We start from the raw sequence: 19941 nt of genomic DNA, 5'->3' as shown, positions 1-19941 counted from the left end.
CATATCAAAATACTTAGTTGGATAGAAAGAGAAGCTGGAAAGTGTTCAATAAGAAAAAGTTGCCCAATTAAAAATACGATTGCTCACTCTAAACAGGAATGTAATTTTTTAATAAGTCTACAAAGCCTACGAAACGGTGTGCTCATTTTTTTGGTCTTCTGAAAAGTGTGGCTGATGTACAGCATATAAGTTCTTGATCTTGCTCAAGAGAGATAATTATTGACCATTGAGAGATGTTTCATCTTAATTTTGCGTAAGAGTTCCCAAGAAAAATACATAATCCTTTACACATAGTAAGGGAGTTTGTTCATCATCTAAGTGGGAGGGACAAGTTGTTGGAGCTTTCTTCAGAGCTTTTGGTGACTACAGGTTTGGCATTTAATATTTCCCACAGGGTTGTGTTATTCTGAAGCCAGTCTGGCATCTTCTTTGTTAAACAGGAAGCAAAACAGAAGGTTGTAGTGACACTGAGGAGGGAATGATATTGGCAGGAGCTAGCTACTGCTGAACAAATGTTAGTTAGCTTATACACTAATACAGCCAGCATATAAAACCATTTTGATTTTTCTCTGCAAAGCCTGAGTATTTCTAGATTTCCCCAAATACTCATGGTGAGAATCATCCTCCAAGGCACATGAAGTTACCAGGAAGCTGCTACAGGGCAGATGCTTCTTTTTGTTGTTTTTGGTTTCTCTTTCTCCTGTTACAGCTTGCTTACCGTACGTAAGGTGTAAGGTGACCAATACAAATTTGAGATGGTGAAGAATACATAGTTTGAATTGGTATGCTATGGTAATCTGATGTAATTAATTTGGCTGATACCATTTGTCTAAATAAGTGGGTTATTGCACTTAAATCTTAATCTGTATTCCTACAGACAGGCAAGTATAAAGTACTTAGATTTTTTTTTTTTCTGCTGCCTTTAAAGCCATGCAGTTGAAAGCAGGTACGTGACTGGAATGTAGAATATTGCAGAATGTTGCACTGAGGGGTGGGGGAAAGCTTTTGTAAATATACCTGTCAGAGGTAAAAAGGGAAAAATCATTCAAGGCCCAGTAAATTTTTAATATATCATGAAAGTTCTGACTGTCATGTAAATTCCAGCATACTTCATGTCTTCATTTGTTAACAGCATATTTATTTTCTTTTAGTTTGGAAGCCTGGATCAAAAGTTAGCCCTAGCAACACGCATACGTGGTCACGTTCTGCCATTAGCCCTACAGATGTATGGTTGTCGTGTTATTCAGAAAGCACTTGAGTCTATCTCACCTGACCAGCAGGTAATTGTAAGTTAGAACAATATTTTTTTTTTGTATTTCATTTCTTTTTAATAGCACCCACCTTTATACTTGCTTAAATTGTGGATGGTTCCCTTCATTATGAAAAGCCCTAGGGACCAAAAATAGTTTAAATTATAAGGTTATGATATGCAAGTAGATGACCAGTGCATAGGAAAAATGGACAGTTAGAATGAAAAGGAACTTCTCTTTTTTTTGAAGAAGAAGAAGAAAAATCACTGAAAAGATAATCTTTTTTTTTTTTCCAGAACGAAATGGTGAAAGAGTTGGATGGTCACGTTCTGAAATGTGTGAAAGATCAAAATGGAAACCATGTTGTCCAAAAATGTATTGAGTGTGTTCAGCCGCAGTCGCTCCAGTTCATCATTGATGCATTCAAAGGACAGGTAGTGTTAACAGTTGGTTTCCTTTTCTGTAGGGTTGCTTTGATTTGCAGATCTTTTTCCATCATTTGCATATACAAGATAGCACTTGACACTTTACCAGTCAGCTTGTATTAAGTAGGATTAAAGGAGGGGATGATAAAATGGAAAAGCTGTTGAATAGACAGTTTCACGCTGTAAAAAGATGAATCTGTTAGAGCTGAGGATCTAGAAAACCTGTTTGGGTGTGCTATAAATACTGGTAGAAATATTTGGCTTATGGCCAGGCTGTTAGAGTTTTGTGTTGTGCAATTTTAAATTTCCTTTATAACTTTCAGCATTGCTATTTTTTATGTAATAATAAAGTATCTGATCCATGGCATATACTTTTCATTAAAATTTCCTTTCCATTTTTTTCTTCTGTTGCTTATCTCGTACGTCTGTCTCAGTGTTTTCCAATTAATACCTGTCATTAAGGAAATACTTTGAAGAAATAGTAATCTGTTCCCTACACATGGGCTAGTGTTAAGTGAAGGGCGGAAGGTATTTGTTTATTTAAAGTTTTTTTTTTATGTTTCCAACAAAATTACATTCATACAAGATTGGTATTGTGCCGCGGGCTAGAGAATATATTCTGTGACAAACATGTACTTTTATAGTCTCAAAGAATTGTAAAACATCGTACTAACTTGGCTGTGTTGCTAAATTTTACTTTAATGGCTGACCATATGTGTTTCTTAGCAAAGTCTACGATAAATTCTCTCGCACTTACAAGAGCACTACCAGAATTATTGTTGTACGTAGCAGTAAATGGTGTACCAAGATGCTGAGGGGCAGGTCGTTTCACATCAAAAAATGTATATGGGGTAGATGAGCTGCAGTTTATAAACTATAAGTAGAGCCCCATTGACTGAGGCATGACTGCTTATTTACTGGACATCCATCTACAAATCCAAGTCATTGTAAATTTAGAAGTATATATGTATTGGCTAATCTCAAGTGGCAAATAAAAAATACTGCACTTCAGTCATGTCACCCAATGGTTATGTATCTTTGTCACCTCCTTCCACCATGTGGATCTCTGTTTGATCGGCCAAGATTCTCTCTGTTCAGTTCTGACCGATACTGACTCTTAAATAGTCTGAATTAATTCCCAAAACACAAAACTGACTTCTGGAAAAGGAATAAGTAAGATCATGTCTGTATGTTTTAAATGCTTACTTACAAATATTATATGTGTGACAGAGAATGTGAAAACAGTGAAAATCAGCTACTGTAATTGAGCTCCTTTTTGTAAAAGACAAAATCTTAAAATGAAGAACGAAGTTGAAGGCTTGAAAGGTGAACCATGTTTAACTAAGGGTTAGACTTTAGGGGTTTTCTTTGCAGTTAATAGGCTAGAAACATCATAATGAAAACTTGGTTCTTAGGCAGCTGTATCATTACTGGAGTCCTTGATAAAAAGGAATATTATAAATGGCCTCTTAGTCTTCTTTTCTGGCTTTTACAGGGGATTGAATTCTGATACTAGCAGGCAAAAGTGTTCATATTTTTATAGAAGTAGTTGACAAGTTCAGTTCCATTTTGAACATGGCAATAGTAGTGCATCTGTAAACTTCATTTGGATTAACTTAAATTTGCAATTCTATTTTAAGGTATTCGTACTTTCTACTCATCCATATGGTTGTAGAGTAATTCAGCGTATTCTGGAACACTGCACTGCTGAGCAGACTTTACCCATCTTAGAAGAACTGCATCAGCACACAGAACAACTAGTACAGGTTAGTATAGTCCTTTTTGCAATGCATTGTAGAGCTTTTTTATATTATCATAATTTATTCCCGTTTCTTAGTGTATGAAATAGCTTAAATGCATTTGTTTCCTTTTAGCGTTGTAGACATTGATTTTTGTCTTTCTTTCCTTCCATAGTTTTAATGAAAATGAATTTGGAAGTTGGGAGGCAAAGAAGATATAAAAAGCCATTTCCTTACACTTTTGGCTGTAGCTTCAAGTATACATTGTACATGCACAGAATTAGGTTTTTGGGTTTATTTCTTTCTATATTCATTTATTGCAAAGATTGCCTTTTTGTAGTTTCTCAGTTCATTCCGGTGTCCTTCACATAACTTCTAATAATATCTAAACACAAATACGTTGTCAAAAATATACATTGTGCATTCCTACACACACAATATACATTGCATATTCGTACACAATTAGGACATTTCTTCTAAAAGAAGGCCAGGCCAAAGACCTTATACATGATTTCCTGTCTTGGTCTCAAATGAACAAAATTTATGGCTTTGAAATGGATTCAGGTTAAAATAATGGAAGAGACTTGTTCAGTAGGAATTTCTACATGTTAAAAGGCATGAATTGCCTTTTGCTTTATATTCAGTCTAGTTTACTTCTCAGCTTTTTGTATATAAAGTCTCTATTAGACCGCATTTGGGGAACCAAATTTCAGGGAAATCTTACAGCTGTTACAGAACGATGATCTTAATTTTGAAGACTTTTTCTTTAAGAGAATAAAAGGTACTCTAGCAAAATGCCATTTTTACAGATAATTTCCATGTTCCATGTAAATTTTGTGGTCCATTAAGTAATTCTTGATGCAGCGTTTTTTGCATCCCTTTGTTTCTGTGTTGTTGACATTACTGCAGGTTTCTTATATCCATATAAATAGTAAGTTGAAAGTTTATACAAATAGACAGTAGCTACATGGATTGTTTGGTATGAACACAAAAGAAAATTGAAGTCATCTTATTTTCAGGATCAATACGGAAATTATGTTATTCAACATGTACTGGAGCATGGTCGTCCTGAAGACAAGAGTAAAATCGTTTCAGAAATCAGAGGAAAAGTTCTAGCTCTGAGTCAGCACAAATTTGCCAGGTATTGCCCAGCTTTCATATAATATTGAAGGTTCGCTAACCTTTTGAAGTTGTAGTATTGGATTTATTTAGTGTGTTCCAAAAAGATTTGTTATTTTTCCCTTGTGTAACGTTTTCTGAAATCTCGTATTTTTATAGAGATGAACAGTGGTGATATCTTACCCTCTGTGAAATATGGATTTGGGGAAAGAAAAGGGGAAATGCAACTCTCCAGTAAAACAAACAAGATTTTGTGGGTTTTATGGAATGTCTTGTGTTCACCCTCTACAAGTTCAGGGAATGGGGTTTCCAGACTCCAAGGAGAGGCATATGAGAATCCCCAGAGCTAGGTGAAAAGCTCTCCTAGAAGTTGCTTGATACACTGCTGAGCTGAGACCTCCAGTTTTGTTTTTTTTTTTTTCCTATCAGTCCAGTCAAGCAATTTCCAAGCATAAAAAGGCTAGCTGTAAAACGTGGTGCTTCAGCACGAAGCATTAGGAAGACTCAAAGTCTTTATTTAGGACCTAAAAATCATCCTTCAGTGTTTCTTACTGAAAGGTACATCGCACCTTTTTCTAATTTAAGTATACTTCAGAATTCATCCTGGATGGTATAGTGAGACTAACCTTGTCATCAATCTTAAGTAGAAACATGCCGTGATATTTTGAGGGCATGGGTTTTAAAAAATCAGTTGTATGCAAAGTAGCAAGTTTGTCTGGATTTTATTTTTCTTTGCCTAAGCAGAACTATTCACATTCTTCTTCTTGGAACTTGTTTAATTTCTAAAGCAGAAACTCATGACAAGAATCATTTTGTTGCTGGCTTATAACCACTGATAGCGTTTTCAGCTTCTGAGACATCTGGAGGTTGTGGACTTCATCTACACAAAGAAATATTTGAGGGTTTCTCTGATTTAGGCATGCTCCTGAAAAGATCCTTTATTCAAAAAGTAGAAAGCCTTGTATCTGGCTTTCTCTATATCCTAAAAGGGTCCACAACTAAAAACAGATGTACTACAGTACATATGCAACCCAAGGTCCAGTATATCTGCCATAGGACCAGTGGAGAATCTCTCCTAAAAGTATCAGAAAATGACTTTTGGTGGTAATCCTTTACCTTCCTTAGCTATTACAGAGTAAAGGTTTGGAAATCAGGACTTAACATTTTTAGAATGGACTCTTCAGTAGCATTAAGGCACTTGAACTTGTTCAGATAAATGTAAAATCAAATTGCTACTTGGAAGAATGTTACATATTAAATCACAGGATGCATTTGTCTTATTTTTCAGCAATGTGGTAGAAAAATGTGTAACTCACGCTTCTCGTGCTGAAAGAGCTTTACTTATCGATGAGGTCTGCTGCCAGAACGATGGTCCTCACAGTGCCTTATACACCATGATGAAGGACCAGTATGCCAACTACGTTGTTCAGAAGATGATTGATATGGCTGAACCTGCTCAGCGGAAGATCATAATGCACAAGGTATATGGTTTTATTGCTTCAGAACATTTTCTCTTTATATTACTGCCTTATCTGTTAGAATCCCTTTCCCTCCAGACTTAAAACTAGCTGGTTCTGTAATCTAGAAGTTGGTGTATAAACATTACATTTGAGGGAATTTGATAAGGCATAATATATTCAGGTCTGTGAGCGCTGTTTTGTAAGCTGAAAATGTAAATCTATAGAAAAGTTCTAAAAGTTGGATTACAAATCAACTTTTGGTGTCAGCTTTTCTGTGAAAATACTTTTTTTTTTTAACATTGAAAGTATTTGTCATGTTTATTAACAGAAGAAAGACAAGTTTGTCTTTTTAAAATAATAACAAATAATGCTAATATAAATACTTCCTGCAGTTTCCTCTGAAAAGATTCCCATGCTTCCAACAGGCGGTCACATTTTCTAGTTGAGAATACCCAGAGAGAAACAAAAATGCCATTGCCCCAGTTGCCCTGGGCTATTTGCTCCCATGGGAAAACTTTTTGGGGGTGTTCTCCTTTGCACTCCTGTGCCCCCAGCTGTTCAAATGCTGGGTTGGATTTGGGGAATGCCGTATGTGTCAGACAGCTCGGCCTCATCTGCCACTGTGGGTTAGGTCACACCTGAAAATACCCCCCTTAGCCTTGCCTGATGTGTTTACATCGTGTAGTACTGAGAGGTTTTTTGGTTTTTGTTGATGTTTAACAAATTCCAGTAGTCTAAAGTATGGCTTCGCCCATCTAAAAACAAAAGTGGAGTCAGTCATCAGTTGAATTATTTATAATGTGACAGGTACACCAGTTACTTTGTGATTCAGCCACCATTTTTATATCTTTCCAGAAACTTCCAAAACTTTGACAGGTTTCTGTCATTTTTTTATAGAATTGCTCACAAGTGTAGTAACTCTGCTTACGGTTTTTGAGGAAAAAAATGATGGGTTTCTTCTTACAGATTCGACCCCACATCACAACTCTGCGTAAATACACCTATGGCAAACACATTCTGGCCAAGCTGGAAAAGTATTACCTGAAGAACAGCGCTGATCTGGGGCCAATTGGTGGACCACCAAATGGGATGCTGTAAAAGACAAAAAGGAAAAAAAAAAAAAAAAAAAAAGGAAATGGAAAAAAAAATTTATTGTGAATGATCAAAACATACAACTTAACTATAAATGTTCTGATTTTTTTAAATCTATTTATTGACTTTGTTCATCCATTTGTAAAATTTTTATTCTTTTGTATATTTTTGGGGAGTGAATTATAAAAAATAAAATAAAAAAAAATCTCCAGCCCTGATCCGGAGACCTATCAGATTGGACGGCTGGCAAAGCACAGAATGCCTGTATATGATGTAATTGTATCAAAATAGCTGTCACATATTTTGTAAATTTTTACCTTGTAAAGTCACTGAAATAGTTTTTAAAGGGAAAAAGTACAGTATTCTTTTAATACACTGGCTTGCAATCTGGTAGGTCTACCCAACATCATAGCACAACAGGTTTATAGAGTTGTATATAGAATTGATCCTTATTTTTCCCTTTCGTGTGAAGTCTTTTATACCAGATTAAAATTGATCAGCTGCATAAACATTATTTAACACGTCAAAAAGTTAAGTTGTGTTTTGGTGGTTCACAACATACTATTCAAAAAATAAACTGGGCACGCAAATTAAAATAGGGAATAATGAAACAATGGAAACTTCAAAAGACAGTTTTCACCACTTTGTGGACACACTTTATTTCTCTTTTTTTTTTTTTTTTTTTTTTTTAAATTAGTGCCCTAAGGTTTTCTCTAGCGATGTATTAAAACTAAAAGTGCTGTATATACTTATATATTTAATTGTTGTACAAGGTAGAGGAATAAAATGATGGTGGTACTTCCATTCAGTAAAGTACACTGTTGGAGAAGGAGTGAACCCTGTATTAACTTTACAGTCAGTTTTACAATGCAGGAAGAGTAGAGATTTGTATTTTTTTATTTTGCATATAGAATTGTAAGGATTTGGAAGTGTTGAGCATTTATTTTGCTTTCTCACTGTAGATGCAAAAAATAGGTATTGATGAAGAGAAAAGGGGCCACTGAAAAGTAAACTTGATAGCTCAACATTTAAGCATGATTGATTAAATATCCAGATAGCTTTTTTGCTTCCTATAAATATATGCATTGTATACGTGTAGTTAATAGGTGTAAGTTTACAGTTTGAAAACAAATCTCTTGTTTCGATGTTTATTACAAGCCTTGCTAATTTAGTAGTGATGCTTAACCTTGGTTGTACAGATGTACATTTGTAAACCTTCATGCTGTAAATGTAATTTGTTTTACCCTTTTTGGGACAAAAATTTGCATTTTAGTGTATATTCATATCCCCCTTCCCTTTTCTCCCCCTGGCATATAGTGTTGTATAATGTAAATTTATTTCAGCAAATCAAGAGTGATTTTTTTAAATTCTATCTTTATATGGTTTCAGAAATATGAACCGGCTTTCTTTTTATCTATTGTGAGAAACATTATGTTTTGTTTATAACATAGCTGTTGATTCTGTTAATATGGACACTTTGGGAAATCGATCTGTTCAAATTTTAAGTTGGGATAATAAGCATAGCAAGAAAGAAATGGACTGAAATACTTGGTTATCGCAGAAACCAATGCTTCTTCCATCTTAATAAATGTGGCATGATTTTTTTGTACAGAAGAGTACTGTATTTTTGAATAGCCTTCTCCCAGCGTAAAGCAAATATGTATGATACTGTCAATTTTTTTCTCTGGACATATGACATTGTAACAGTAACATAAAGATGATGTACATTTACAAGCGGCCTTATGTACATTTCCCAATGATCTTTTTAAGGCAGAGTTGTGACCATATGTGTATAATTAAAATCCTTTTTAATCCTTTGCCTATGGAAATATTTTGGAAAAAAAAAAAAAAGCTTACTTTGTATATTCAGTTTCTGAAAGATAAAGGAAGTGCTTTGTATGTTGTCGAAGTAAGTATTTTGTGTAAAACATTCGTTTGGATGGCATAACCCGAAGCTGTGATCACCAAGATAGGTTGAAAGCAGTGTCGAGCATCGAGCAAATAAAGGCTGTAATGGTAGGGCTCTGATCATGAGGAAAGACAATAGTAGTGGTATTAACTTGTGTAAGGAATTCTGTTGTGTTACTGTTTATATCAGGTTGACATAAGTCTTACTGAAGCATACATCTGAGTTGCTACTTTTTTTTATATGCTAGTGTTAATTCATCAATAGGCAAATGGGAAAGTTTCTTCTGGCCTACCTTTGGTGTCTGAATCTGTCATTTAACGCCTGCATTAAGTGATGTAGTAGGCCTAATTATTTTTAGTAATCGCATTTCTAATGGCCAAATAGTTTTTGAATGGCAGTTCACAAAATTCCCTTCAAGAGGCACAAGCCTTGTCATTGGAGCCAGGGCTTTCCTGTAGTCACACAAAGGATGGCATTTGAGCACCTTTCTTGAACATGTTAATTCTCCAGAGTATTTTTTTCCTGTGCATAAATGTTGTATGTTTTTATCTGAAGAGCTGACATTCTCTCCAACGTGAGGCATTAAATTAGGCTTTTGGGAATGTCCAGGCAGAAATTGGTAGTGTCCAAGTAGCACTCATGCCATGGTTGAATTTAAACAGTCCTATAGCCATCATCCCTAGTGTTTTCAGTACCTTGAACATCTTCCACTTGCTATCCTAAAACCTTTTTTTTTTTTTTTGCACAAATTATATGCAGGAACGTGATCACTGGTTTTCCTTCCAACTGTTTTAGGCTTTGGGTAGAACCACTAGACTTTTTGCTATCATATTGCTTTTTTGATATAGATTGTTTATGGACCAGTTTGATTAGGTTTGACTCCAGGTGGCTCATATCGAATAATGTAATGCTCACGTGTATATACTGTAAAAAAATCAAAATGAAAATGTGTGAATAACACTGTGTGAAATACATCTGGTCTTGTGTTTTTCGTGCAGGAAACCAGCATTTCGTTTTGTTCTCAGTTACGCCTCTTGTTTGCTGTCTGTGGAGCTCAGCTTTGAAAAGGTACCCGCTTCAACTCAGTGATCTGAGGAGAATTATTTGAGAACCCTGTATTAGATCATGCAGATTCCAGCTCTGAGCAGCTAAACCATCATCATAAAAATGTTTACCGGTGGGTAATTAAGGCTACAGCCTCGCAGCAGTTCTTTTGCCCCACTGAAACCCTGATGAGTCCCCGAGCATTGGAGAGGGTTGGGAGTTGGGGCTGCTCTTGCCATCATTGCACCCAGTCTCTTCTGTTACTCCAGGATTTTCTTTCAAAGGGCCACTTTTGGCTTAAGGTGGGAGTGAAGTGGTCTAACTGCAGGGCAGCGGGTGCACTTTTTGGTATGACATTAACCCTCCTAAGTGGCCCATTACGGACACAGAAGCCATAATACCATTACTTCCATTGCTGACTGTGATCCCCTCATGCTCTTTTTCACTGGAGTCCAGGGAACCTTGAAGCTTCTGCAGCCATCATATCTAGGTGCCTGAGGGTGCTGATGGCGCTGAGACACTGCTGTAGTCACTCCTCGCCTGGGGACCAGGCATTTTTCCTCCTGGCCTGCTGTGCAGCAGTCTGGTGAGTTGGTTGATCTGTCAACCAGTTTCACGCCACGAGAATGATGTTCAGCATGCCAGTACCTAGGAAAAAGGGTAAAGAGTGAGGTGGCCGCTCCCACTGTATGGCATTCAGGGAAATATAAATGAGAGAAAAATCGCAAAAGAGTTTTAAGATCTTGTGGCTGGTACTGAAAGTCACAGACTACATCCAAGTCATGCAGCTGGGGAGAAAACCCAATGCCAACTCCACAGATAAACAATTTTCCACTTGATGGTTGCAGTCAGGTCACCCCAGAGCTGTAATGCTGAATTTTACGTGGAGAATGGTGGCTGGTCATCATCCATCCAGGTGGCTGGCACCTTGTTCTGGAGCTTTGCTCAGTGGTGGTGTAGCTCTGTGTTGCTGCTTGAGAAAAACAAAAAAAAAAGGAAAACACGTCTTGTATCTGATCTTTGCTGTCCCCTGTCCCTGTCCTGGTCTCCAACCTGCAGCTGTCACTTTGTTGACACAAAGGTCCACGTCTTGTAGAGCTCTGATAGTGTTGTGGACAATGCTGATGACAGGAGGCATGTGCTACAGCCACACTACGTCACGCTGCCCAAAGAGTTTCAACTTGGAGTATTCTCCGTGGTTGTAAACGATGTTGGAGCTCTCACAGGCTCCATCCATGCCTGAAAATTGCTCAGTCAAGCACCTTTGGGCTTGGGAATGGAGAAGCTTGGTTCCTCTCGGGGACAGCAGATCCCATCAGGCACATGCTTGGTTCCTCAAAGTCCAGAACTGGGCTAGAGATTTGGGAAAACGTAGCAAATATTTAGATCCTGCCACCCGGAAAGATGCTCAGAGTGATGCTGCAGAAGGAGCCGGGGATGTTGCAGCACTCCTGCGTGGCAGAGCAGCCCAGGCCATCAGAAGGGTTGGAAAGTGGCACCATTGTCACAGAAAGCAGTCGTGGTCACCTCCTCCCAGTCGTAAAGGATGGAGAGATGGCCAAAGGCTGATGGCACTCCAGCTCCAACACGGTCAGGGGTGTTCCTGGCTGCTCATGCACTGCCTGTGCTAGGGACGGGAGGCAGCTGCTTTATCCGGGACTGAACCACAGCCCGGTGTTACACACTGGGTTTTGTAACACAGAGGCTGTCAGAAAGCTGCCACCCTGTGCCAGGAGAACAGCACTCGGTGTGACCGCCCTGCTGGTGCTCCTCAGCAGCGTGGTGCAGGAGCATTTCCTCCATCAGCCCCGCGGACCGAGCTTAGCTTCCTTGGAATTAGTTTCCTTTATCAGCCTCGTGGGTCCGAACCCACTTCTCTCACTCCACAGGAGCGTGGCCTAACCACGGGGAGCTGGGCGGGTTCACGTCACTGGATTTGGGCTGGGCTTGGAGCAGGGCTGGAACCACGGGTTGCATCACAGCAGCACAAGATGGAGCATGACTGAAGCGCGCAGGTGGGAGTGGGGAGGCCCTGCCCCGGAGATCCTTGTCTCCACCTTGCTTCTCCCAGGCTCACTTAACGTAAAACACATCTTGGGAGCAGCACAGCCCCATCCTTAAACTGGAAACTGTCTGTGAGGCTTCTTTATGTAGCAGCTGGAGAGGAAGGAGTCTTATCCCTGAAGTCCCTCTTCATTGTGTGAGGAAGAATCATGTTTCTTCCCTGCCAAGCCTGGCAGGGAGCAGGGAGACAAACCTTCCCCTTCCCACAGTGCACAGGTGCCGGAGGCTGCTTGGGGCTGGCTTGCTGTGCTGCTGATCACAAGGCAGGCTCACACGCCACGGATAACCCTTATCGCTTTTCCTCTTCAGCACCAGGAACTCTTCTCACTGCTCCCCATGCAGGCGAGGAGGGAGTCAGGCGCCCACAAGTTCCCACAAGCGAGGTCCTGGGAAGGTTTCCTCTCCCTGGTGGGTCGGCCTCAGCCCTGTTCCCTGTTCCTTGGTGTAGCTGCTGCCGTCCAGAGGCTGGTGGAACGATGAGAGCAATTGGTCATTAAGCAAGGGTTACGGAGAGCTGAAGAGCCGAGGATGGACAACCTCAGCACAAGCCACAGAACCAATTCCTCCCCCCATGGAGGGATGGGATGAATGGAACGGAGTTCACCCATCAGCTCCAGGCTATATGCTGGTCTCATTCAAATGGGCCACGTGGCTCTTAAAAAAAGGCTTTTTGTTCAAAAAGTGACCATCCTAAGTACTCCGAGACTCACATGATACCTCCGACTTCCTTGAAATGTCATGTGTCTCAGAACCCGGGGCTTGGTATTCACCCCACTTCAGGAGCACTATGCACTTGGGTCCTGCTGGGAAAAGGGCAGCTCTACCCTCCCTGGGACACATGGGGAACCAAAAGCCCGGAGATCTGATGGGGGCAGTGAAGATCACTCACTCCGCGTGTCTGTGGGCGCTGTGCAGCTCCCGCTGTCCTCTCAGAGAGGGGATGCTCCTGGGATCCCAGCTCACAGCCTCTTCTGTTTAGGTGTGGGCACTTCCATGCGGACACATACCCCAGGAGACGATCCTGTTGCCTACTGCGGTGCCTGGTGTCATTCGAGGCACCCTGGGGCACCCAAAACATCCAGATGGGGCAAGGAAACATCAGCTTAGCCTCTAGCTTCTGCTCCAGAAGGGCATCGATGATGGCACCGGGCACCTGCATACAGGCAATGGGTCTCTTCACCCAGAAGGCACCAGAAATCGATTAGCAATTTCTGATAAATCTGTAAAATAAAATAAATCGGGTTAAAAGAGGGTAGAAGGTAGGGATAGGTCCAAAGGGTTTGCTAGGGATGGGAGTGGGAGCAGCTTTATGTTGTGGAATAGGATGGGACAATAATAATAAAAAGGCACCTTTATGCACAGCAAAACTTTCACTCCAAGCCTCCCTGTGACGTACAGTTAACATCATGATCAACTAAATGAAGAAATAAGATTTTTTTTTTAAAGGGAGGAAAAAAAAAAAAAGGCAAAATACCTGTGTATTTTACACCTAAAATACCTAAACAATTTAAAAAAACTATTAAAATGCCTAATTAAAATTTGCCACATCAGCCAGTGCTGCTCGTACCGCCTGGAGGGGTACGGTGGTGGAGCCTCCGAGACAGCCGGTATCTGCGGAAATGTGTGAGTGGCCTCAAAATGCTAAATGAAGTATGATAATTACAGCAGGATGCATCCTTTTGGTTAATCGGGAGGAAAGCCTGTGTGTTACATCACACGGAACTGATGGCGTAGCCGCAGCTGATGGCTGGAGTCGGTTATAGGAGCTGAAGTTAGCCCAGGTGCAGCATTCCTCAGGTCCTCAGCTAGTCTGGGGTCCAGATCACACCAGCTTACTGAAAAAAAAAAAAAAAAAGAAAGAAAGAAAGAAAACAAAAAAATAGCATTTTTTTTCACATTGCTACAAATGTCCAGCAGGCAGTTACAGAAATTGAGCTAAAGCCTCTGATGCAGCCTAACCCTGCCCTCAATGGCTGCTCTGCTGCAGCATCTGCTTCTTCCCAGACCACAGCCCTTTTGCATACGTGGGAGTATTAAACCTGCTTTGGCAGAATTCCTGGAGCTATACGTGCTCATTCAGATGTAGCAGAAACACCTACCCCAAGTCACTTGGCTGCTCGCAAGTGGCAGTGTGAGAGCGCGTGGTGAACGTTTTTCTATGGCTGTGGACTGAATGAATACTTCTACATTTTGGTTACAAGTCCTTAACTTTCATCCAGGACTTCTTAACCAGCAGCACAGCACCGGCTTATGCAAATGCTGCTCGCTGACTTCAAGGGTATGTTGTGCGTTTGGTACGGTCAGAGGGAAACGGGCACGGCATCCCACAGGGAGAACTTTTACAGCTTTATGCAAGTTACTCGAGCATCCAGGAGGCTCTCGCACAACCCAGGACAGCGAAGGAGCACACAGAGGAAATACAGGAGGCCTTTGATTAGAGATTAAGTACTCCATTCCTCTGAAATCCCTACCTCTCCCAGGCAAATAATGGGTCTCTGTGGCACTGCCAGAAGAGGCTGTAGAACCAAAGCTATGCGTATTTTTTATCCTCGCAGCAGTCGTCAGGGCACTAAAAAGGCACTAAAAAGGTATGAAATATCACAGCCCCTCTCCTACAGGACTGCAGGCAGCTGTGAAGTGTCCAGCTCCTGTCTGCTGAGCTGGAGGCACTGCAGCTCGGGCATCCAGCCTGTTCCTCCAGGTCTCAGCATCGGTGTGTATTGGTGAGCACGCAGAGGAAAGCCCCTGACAGCTGCACCAACAGAAACACCCGCTGCAAGAGACAGCAGGTACCCAGCAGTGGGTACAGTGGAAATAATGCAGCTCTGGCATCCCCGTGCCTCTTCCCTCTTCATTGAAGCTCCCAGCAGCAGCAGCCTCCGGTCCGAGTGCTCCTGGGAAACGTGATAGCTTTCTCTCCGCGCTCGTTTTAGTGCCAGGGCAAACCCCGTTCTGTGCTCAAATTAGTTGGGGTCATGGAGGTTGAGGGTTCACACACTGCAAGCCAGTGTGAGTCACTGCCAGTGAGCTGTCCTGAGCTAACCACACAGGTAAGTGAATCACAGAGGTGCAGAACAGACTGAAGAAGCTTGGCAAAGAGGGAAAAAAAAAAAAAAAAAAAGTGGTTATTCAGGTGAGTGCTTTGAGAAATACCTGCCTAGTCCACGAGCCCTGGGCCTGGTAGACCAAAACAGTTGAACAGTGAAAGCACAGGCCAGAATTATGGCAAAAGGCCTCATTAAGAGAGAGCGAGTCAGCCTTTTTTGTGGGCAACATCCACGTAACTTCAGCCAAACCCCACGCAGGCTAATGGGAAACCCTCCGCAGACTCTGATGCACCAGCCCCCAAATCCAGCTCTGAGCGTGGAGGATCCGACCAGGCCCTCACGTGCGGCATCAAAGCAATGCAGGGTTTTTTATCACAGCTGTTTACGAAAACTACCACAGAGGTGGCACGCAGCTGCCAGCTGGGGTTTTGCCAAGCGAGGCTCTGCTAAATTCAGTTGGGAAGTATTTGGCTAGGGGCACAGACGTGGTAATATACAGTTTTTGGTGTCCATCAAGGAGCAGAACCCAGGGAAAGGGGATGGAGAAGACAAAAAAGCCACCAAAATTCATGGGAGAGGCAGCCAAGTTGATTCAGCTGATATCTATAAAGCCAGCGCTGCAGCCACAATGAAACTTGGACCACTAGGCACTGCATTGTTTAAACTGGAAAAAAAAAAAAAAAAGTTTTTGCAAGAAGGCTTATTCTTGTCCAAATAAGCCAGGACATCCCTTCCATCAGAGCGTTACATGGAGCAGAAAGGAGCCCAGAGCAGACATCCATCCCCTCAGGGCAGCTCCACGCTCCCCGCCTTGGGGTGAGCTGTGGGGAGCCTGCTCTGGGCTCTCACTTCCTGGGAGGGAAAGCCAAACAGAGTTGCTCAGAGATTTCTGACTCACTGCAAAAAAGGCTGGACAGAACAAGCAAAATCAGATATCACTGTGCAAGCACACTGGGTGGGTTCAGGTGATCCTGCTGTAACTCACCATCGGCATTCGGAAGGGTCGGAATCAGTTATTTCTGCGTCAGTGCACAGGGACAGCCAAAGCAAACTGTGCAACAGTCGCCCAGGCATCAGAGGAGGCAGGAAGAGAGTTAAGTGCAGCCAGTACTGCGACCCTGACCAGAGAGCGACAGTCTGGGGAACTGGGGACCGCAGTGCCTGTGCCCCCAGAAGATGAGCTGGATGCCAAACATTGCACACTAGTGGACAGGTTTTGGAAACGCAAGGTTGAAGGCCCAAGCTGCGTCCTCCACAGGCTTGCTCTTACACTCGGTATTGATTTAAGGCATGGGCGGATTGCTCTTTTGTTGCTGCAGGGAGCTAGCAAGAGCAGGATGTGAGCCATGGGTAACAGAAGCTTAAAGGGAACTTAAAGGGGAAGGAGTAGAGAAAGAACAAGTTGGCAGGGAATAAAACTTTGCAAATCCTCCTGGTCTCTGCAGTCTCCAAACAGACCACCAGCCACATTGCCCTAATCTCCTCCTAGCCCTTTCAGGATAAAAACTTCCTCTTCCACCCCCGGGTTTTAGGTCACCAGCCACAGGTCTCTTGCCAGCTCACCTTTCTGAGGCACCGTCCATGGGAAAAACCCAGACACAGAAGGGAATTTCACTGACAGTGCTTCAAGCCCTCATCAAATACCACCACTTGTTTCAGATGCGTTTCCCACCTCACTTCAACCAGTTCCTGGGGCAGACTTTATCTGAATGCATTTAACATCCCATAAGTGTACCTCTTACCTCTGTGTCCAGCCCAGTGATCAATAGATTTGAGGCTTTCACTCAAGGTCTTGTCTACATCTTATAGCTGAGACAAGTGGAACATACAAGGTACTGTGGGTTTCCCATTCTTATAAACACCCTTTAATTAACTGAGGTACCCAAAAGGGAAAAGTCTTCTCTCTGCCACAAAAGCAGCAACTGAGAAACAGGCAATCAGCAGCAGGGAAGCCAATTATCTGAAGCCAACCAGAGAAGGCACCTGTTGGTGCTGAGCTGTCAACTCCACAACAACCCCAGTAGGCAGGCAAAACTGCCTTTACACTGAGGGCAACTCTTCACATATACTCTAACCTCCCACCGTGTATTAGGGAATATACTCCCCTTCTTCATCCTGAGGTGTCAGGCTGTAATATCCTAGACAAGTTTGCAGGTGAAGTCACTGAGATGTGATGTGTGACCACAAGGTCCTCCAGACCTTGTTGAGGAACTCAGCTTTTTCTAACCCAACTCCATCTGGTCACACTCCGTTAATGCACCGTCTATGGATAACATGGCATCAGACTTCAGCAGCAGTCATCTGCCCTGCAGGCTCCACGGCTGCTGGTGGGCACAGGCGAGGAGAGGACACACGGTGAAAGTGGCCACACCACCTCATGCTGCTGTAGATAGCTCCAGCACCTGGAAAGCCAGGCAGGCAGCTCCCACTGCTGCATGATGCTCACATTCACAGGGCATAAGAGATGATGGCCTCTGCTGCAGAACACTGTGAAGAATGATGGTGGTTGCCCAACAGCAAGTCGCCATCCCAGCTCCCCCCCTTGCCTCCGGTGGTGGAGGAAGCAGCAGGCTGGGTTCGTCCCCCAGCTGTGCTTCCCCTCTTCCCATGGCAGGACACAGTTCAAACCAGCCCCTTGTCCCCAGGGAGGCCGAGTTCAATTGGGCTACGCTGCTGGAAGCCCTTGATCCATTTCTGGGAAATCCCCACAGCTCCACTGTACTGGGCAGAGACAACCAACTCGTATCATCCCCTGAGCGCGGGGCTGCCAAGAAACTCCTTTCCATACAAGTCTCATCTGGCTTTTCAGCATGGAGCTCTTTTGACTGAAACCACAATACTTAACATGCTTCAATGATCAAGCAGAGGGCACGGGAATGTCACTGAAAACACTTGGCTCCCAAACACAGCATTGTTCTTCCCCTTACCCCATTCACAGATCCTGACCAGAACATCCCAATCAAGCTTTAAATGTTTTCTAGCAAATCCAGCAAGTAGTACCACAGTGCTATTTGATCTCCCATCTCCCCGAACACACACGCGCACACACTTGCATGAAATCCATATGTTGCGAGGCCCTGCCAGCGCCTCCGCACAGCTCATGGAGGCAGCCCTCATGGCAGCGTTTCCTCCATGTCCGAAAGCTTCCAGCACTGGATACAGCCCAGACAAACTGGCCTCTACCACACCAAAATAGCCGAGAAGGGTGATGAGGAGCTCCATGCTAATTGCCAGTCACACCGTCGCAGCTGGGATGTCCCCTTGCTTGGACGTCACCACCTGCACATGGAGCCCACCTCACCAGCGCTACACTTCTGGGTGCCACCAGCTCCAGACATCTGTCAGCCTCCATCACCCCTCTGCCCTTTCTGGAGCACAGACCGCAATGTGATGGCCATGCCGGGCACCCACATGCCCCCATAGTTGTTTTTATTTTGCCTCCTCTCCCCACCCCACCTTGCCTTTCCGCCCCACCGCCTCATGCCCTGCAGCCATCTTGGCCACAAAGCCACAGCGGCGCCATCTTCTCCCCAGCAGCCCCAGCATGGGGGAGCGGAACATGGCGGCCGCGGCCCTGCTGAGGGAAAGGCGGCATGGCAGGGGTTGTTCCGAGGAACGCTGCATGAGCAATATAAGAGAGAGGGAAAGAAAGCGAGCTAATTAAAGACACGTGATAAAATCATGAGTTTTAGCCACATTGAATATCCAATTAGGTCTATTAGCCTTTGGGCCACAGCTGCGGAAAGGGATCCTCAGTCTGGCAGAGGTTGGCCGTCCCCTTCCAACACCCGCCCGAGGGCCCTGAGAGACACCAGAAGCACTGATTGCAGCTCTTTTTTGTGTGCCCCCCCCCCCCCCCCCCCCCATTCGTCCTAGGACAGCACGGCCCCATGGCTGCTAGCTTGGCTGCATCCCTCCTCCATCCCGGCCACCCCACAGGCACGCGGTGCCCATTGACAGTGCCACCAGTGTGCGCTCCCAGCAGCACTATTAGCTCTTAAAAAGTGTTTTTAATTCATTCCTTTTTTTTTTTTTTTTTAAAGTCTGCACAGACATTTGCTTGCATTGTTTATAGCCAACACTCCAGCGTGTGCTGGCACACACACACAAAGGCAAAAAGAAAAACAACCCGACAACTGAATGGACTGGGAGCAAACAGGAACTGCAGCCCCGGCCGTGCGAGCGGGGTAATAAAACTCGGCCCGTGCTGTATTTTGTGCAGGGTTATTGCCTGCTCCGCTTGCACGATCATCAGCAAGACGTGCAAAGAGCTTAGGAGAGCACGCAAGTTGCTTGTAACTCTGCACGGCCAGGCAGGAAGGGGCTTCTTTGAAAGCAGCCCTTCATGCGGCAGACCCAAAGCAGCATTTTTTTAACCCCATTTTACCCCTTTGGAAACCCTGTCCCAGCAGCAGCACGACCCAATCCCCACTTCTTTTTTTGGGGGAAAAAAACAAACAGAAAGGGGGGTGAAGGGGCACAATAGCATCGTTCCCACCGCGGGAAGGGAAGGGAGGGCTTTCAAACTTCTCCTTATTTTTACCCAGGAGGAAGGAAGCACGGCGGCGGCGGAGGAAATCGGGGAAGGGCGATGCGAGGGGAGCGGAGGCTCCGGGCTTGGGGGGGGACCGGCGGAGGGCGGCCGGGGGCTGGCGGCGCAGGTAGCGCGGGGGCGGGCAGGGCCGGGCCGGGCCGGGCCGAGCCGGGCCGGGGCAGGGCTGGGCTGGGCTGGGCTGGGGCCGGCGCGGGGAGCCGAGGGGAGGGGAGCCGAGGGGAGGCGGAGCCGGCCGGG

At 43.8% G+C, this 19941-nt stretch overlaps 1 protein-coding gene across 8 annotated transcripts in view; it reads left to right on the top strand.

Moving 5' to 3' along the window:
- The window catches only part of PUM2 (pumilio RNA binding family member 2), a 70003-nt gene extending 60049 nt beyond the window's left edge, over positions 1-9954 (top strand). For 3 of the 8 annotated variants that reach the window (XM_082756985.1, XM_082756982.1, XM_082756981.1), the window contains exons 16-21: positions 1152-1286; positions 1547-1684; positions 3316-3441; positions 4434-4555; positions 5822-6014; positions 6960-9954. In XM_082756985.1, the coding sequence (XP_082613111.1) occupies positions 1152-1286; positions 1547-1684; positions 3316-3441; positions 4434-4555; positions 5822-6014; positions 6960-7091 (846 nt within the window). In that variant the 3' untranslated portion in view covers positions 7092-9954. Of the gene's footprint in view, positions 1-1151; positions 1287-1546; positions 1685-3315; positions 3442-3589; positions 3699-4433; positions 4556-5821; positions 6015-6959 lie in introns of those variants that run through there. The other 5 variants (XM_082756984.1, XM_082756986.1, XM_082756983.1 and 2 more) reach the window with 5 other exon arrangements.
- The last annotated feature ends 9987 nt before the right edge of the window (positions 9955-19941 follow it).

Source organism: Aythya marila (assembly GCF_965140915.1).
Source record: "Aythya marila genome assembly, chromosome: 3".
NCBI classification, from domain to species: domain Eukaryota; kingdom Metazoa; phylum Chordata; class Aves; order Anseriformes; family Anatidae; genus Aythya; species Aythya marila.
Note: the sequence above shows the minus strand (reverse complement) of the source record. Positions and strands in the feature narration are given on the sequence as shown.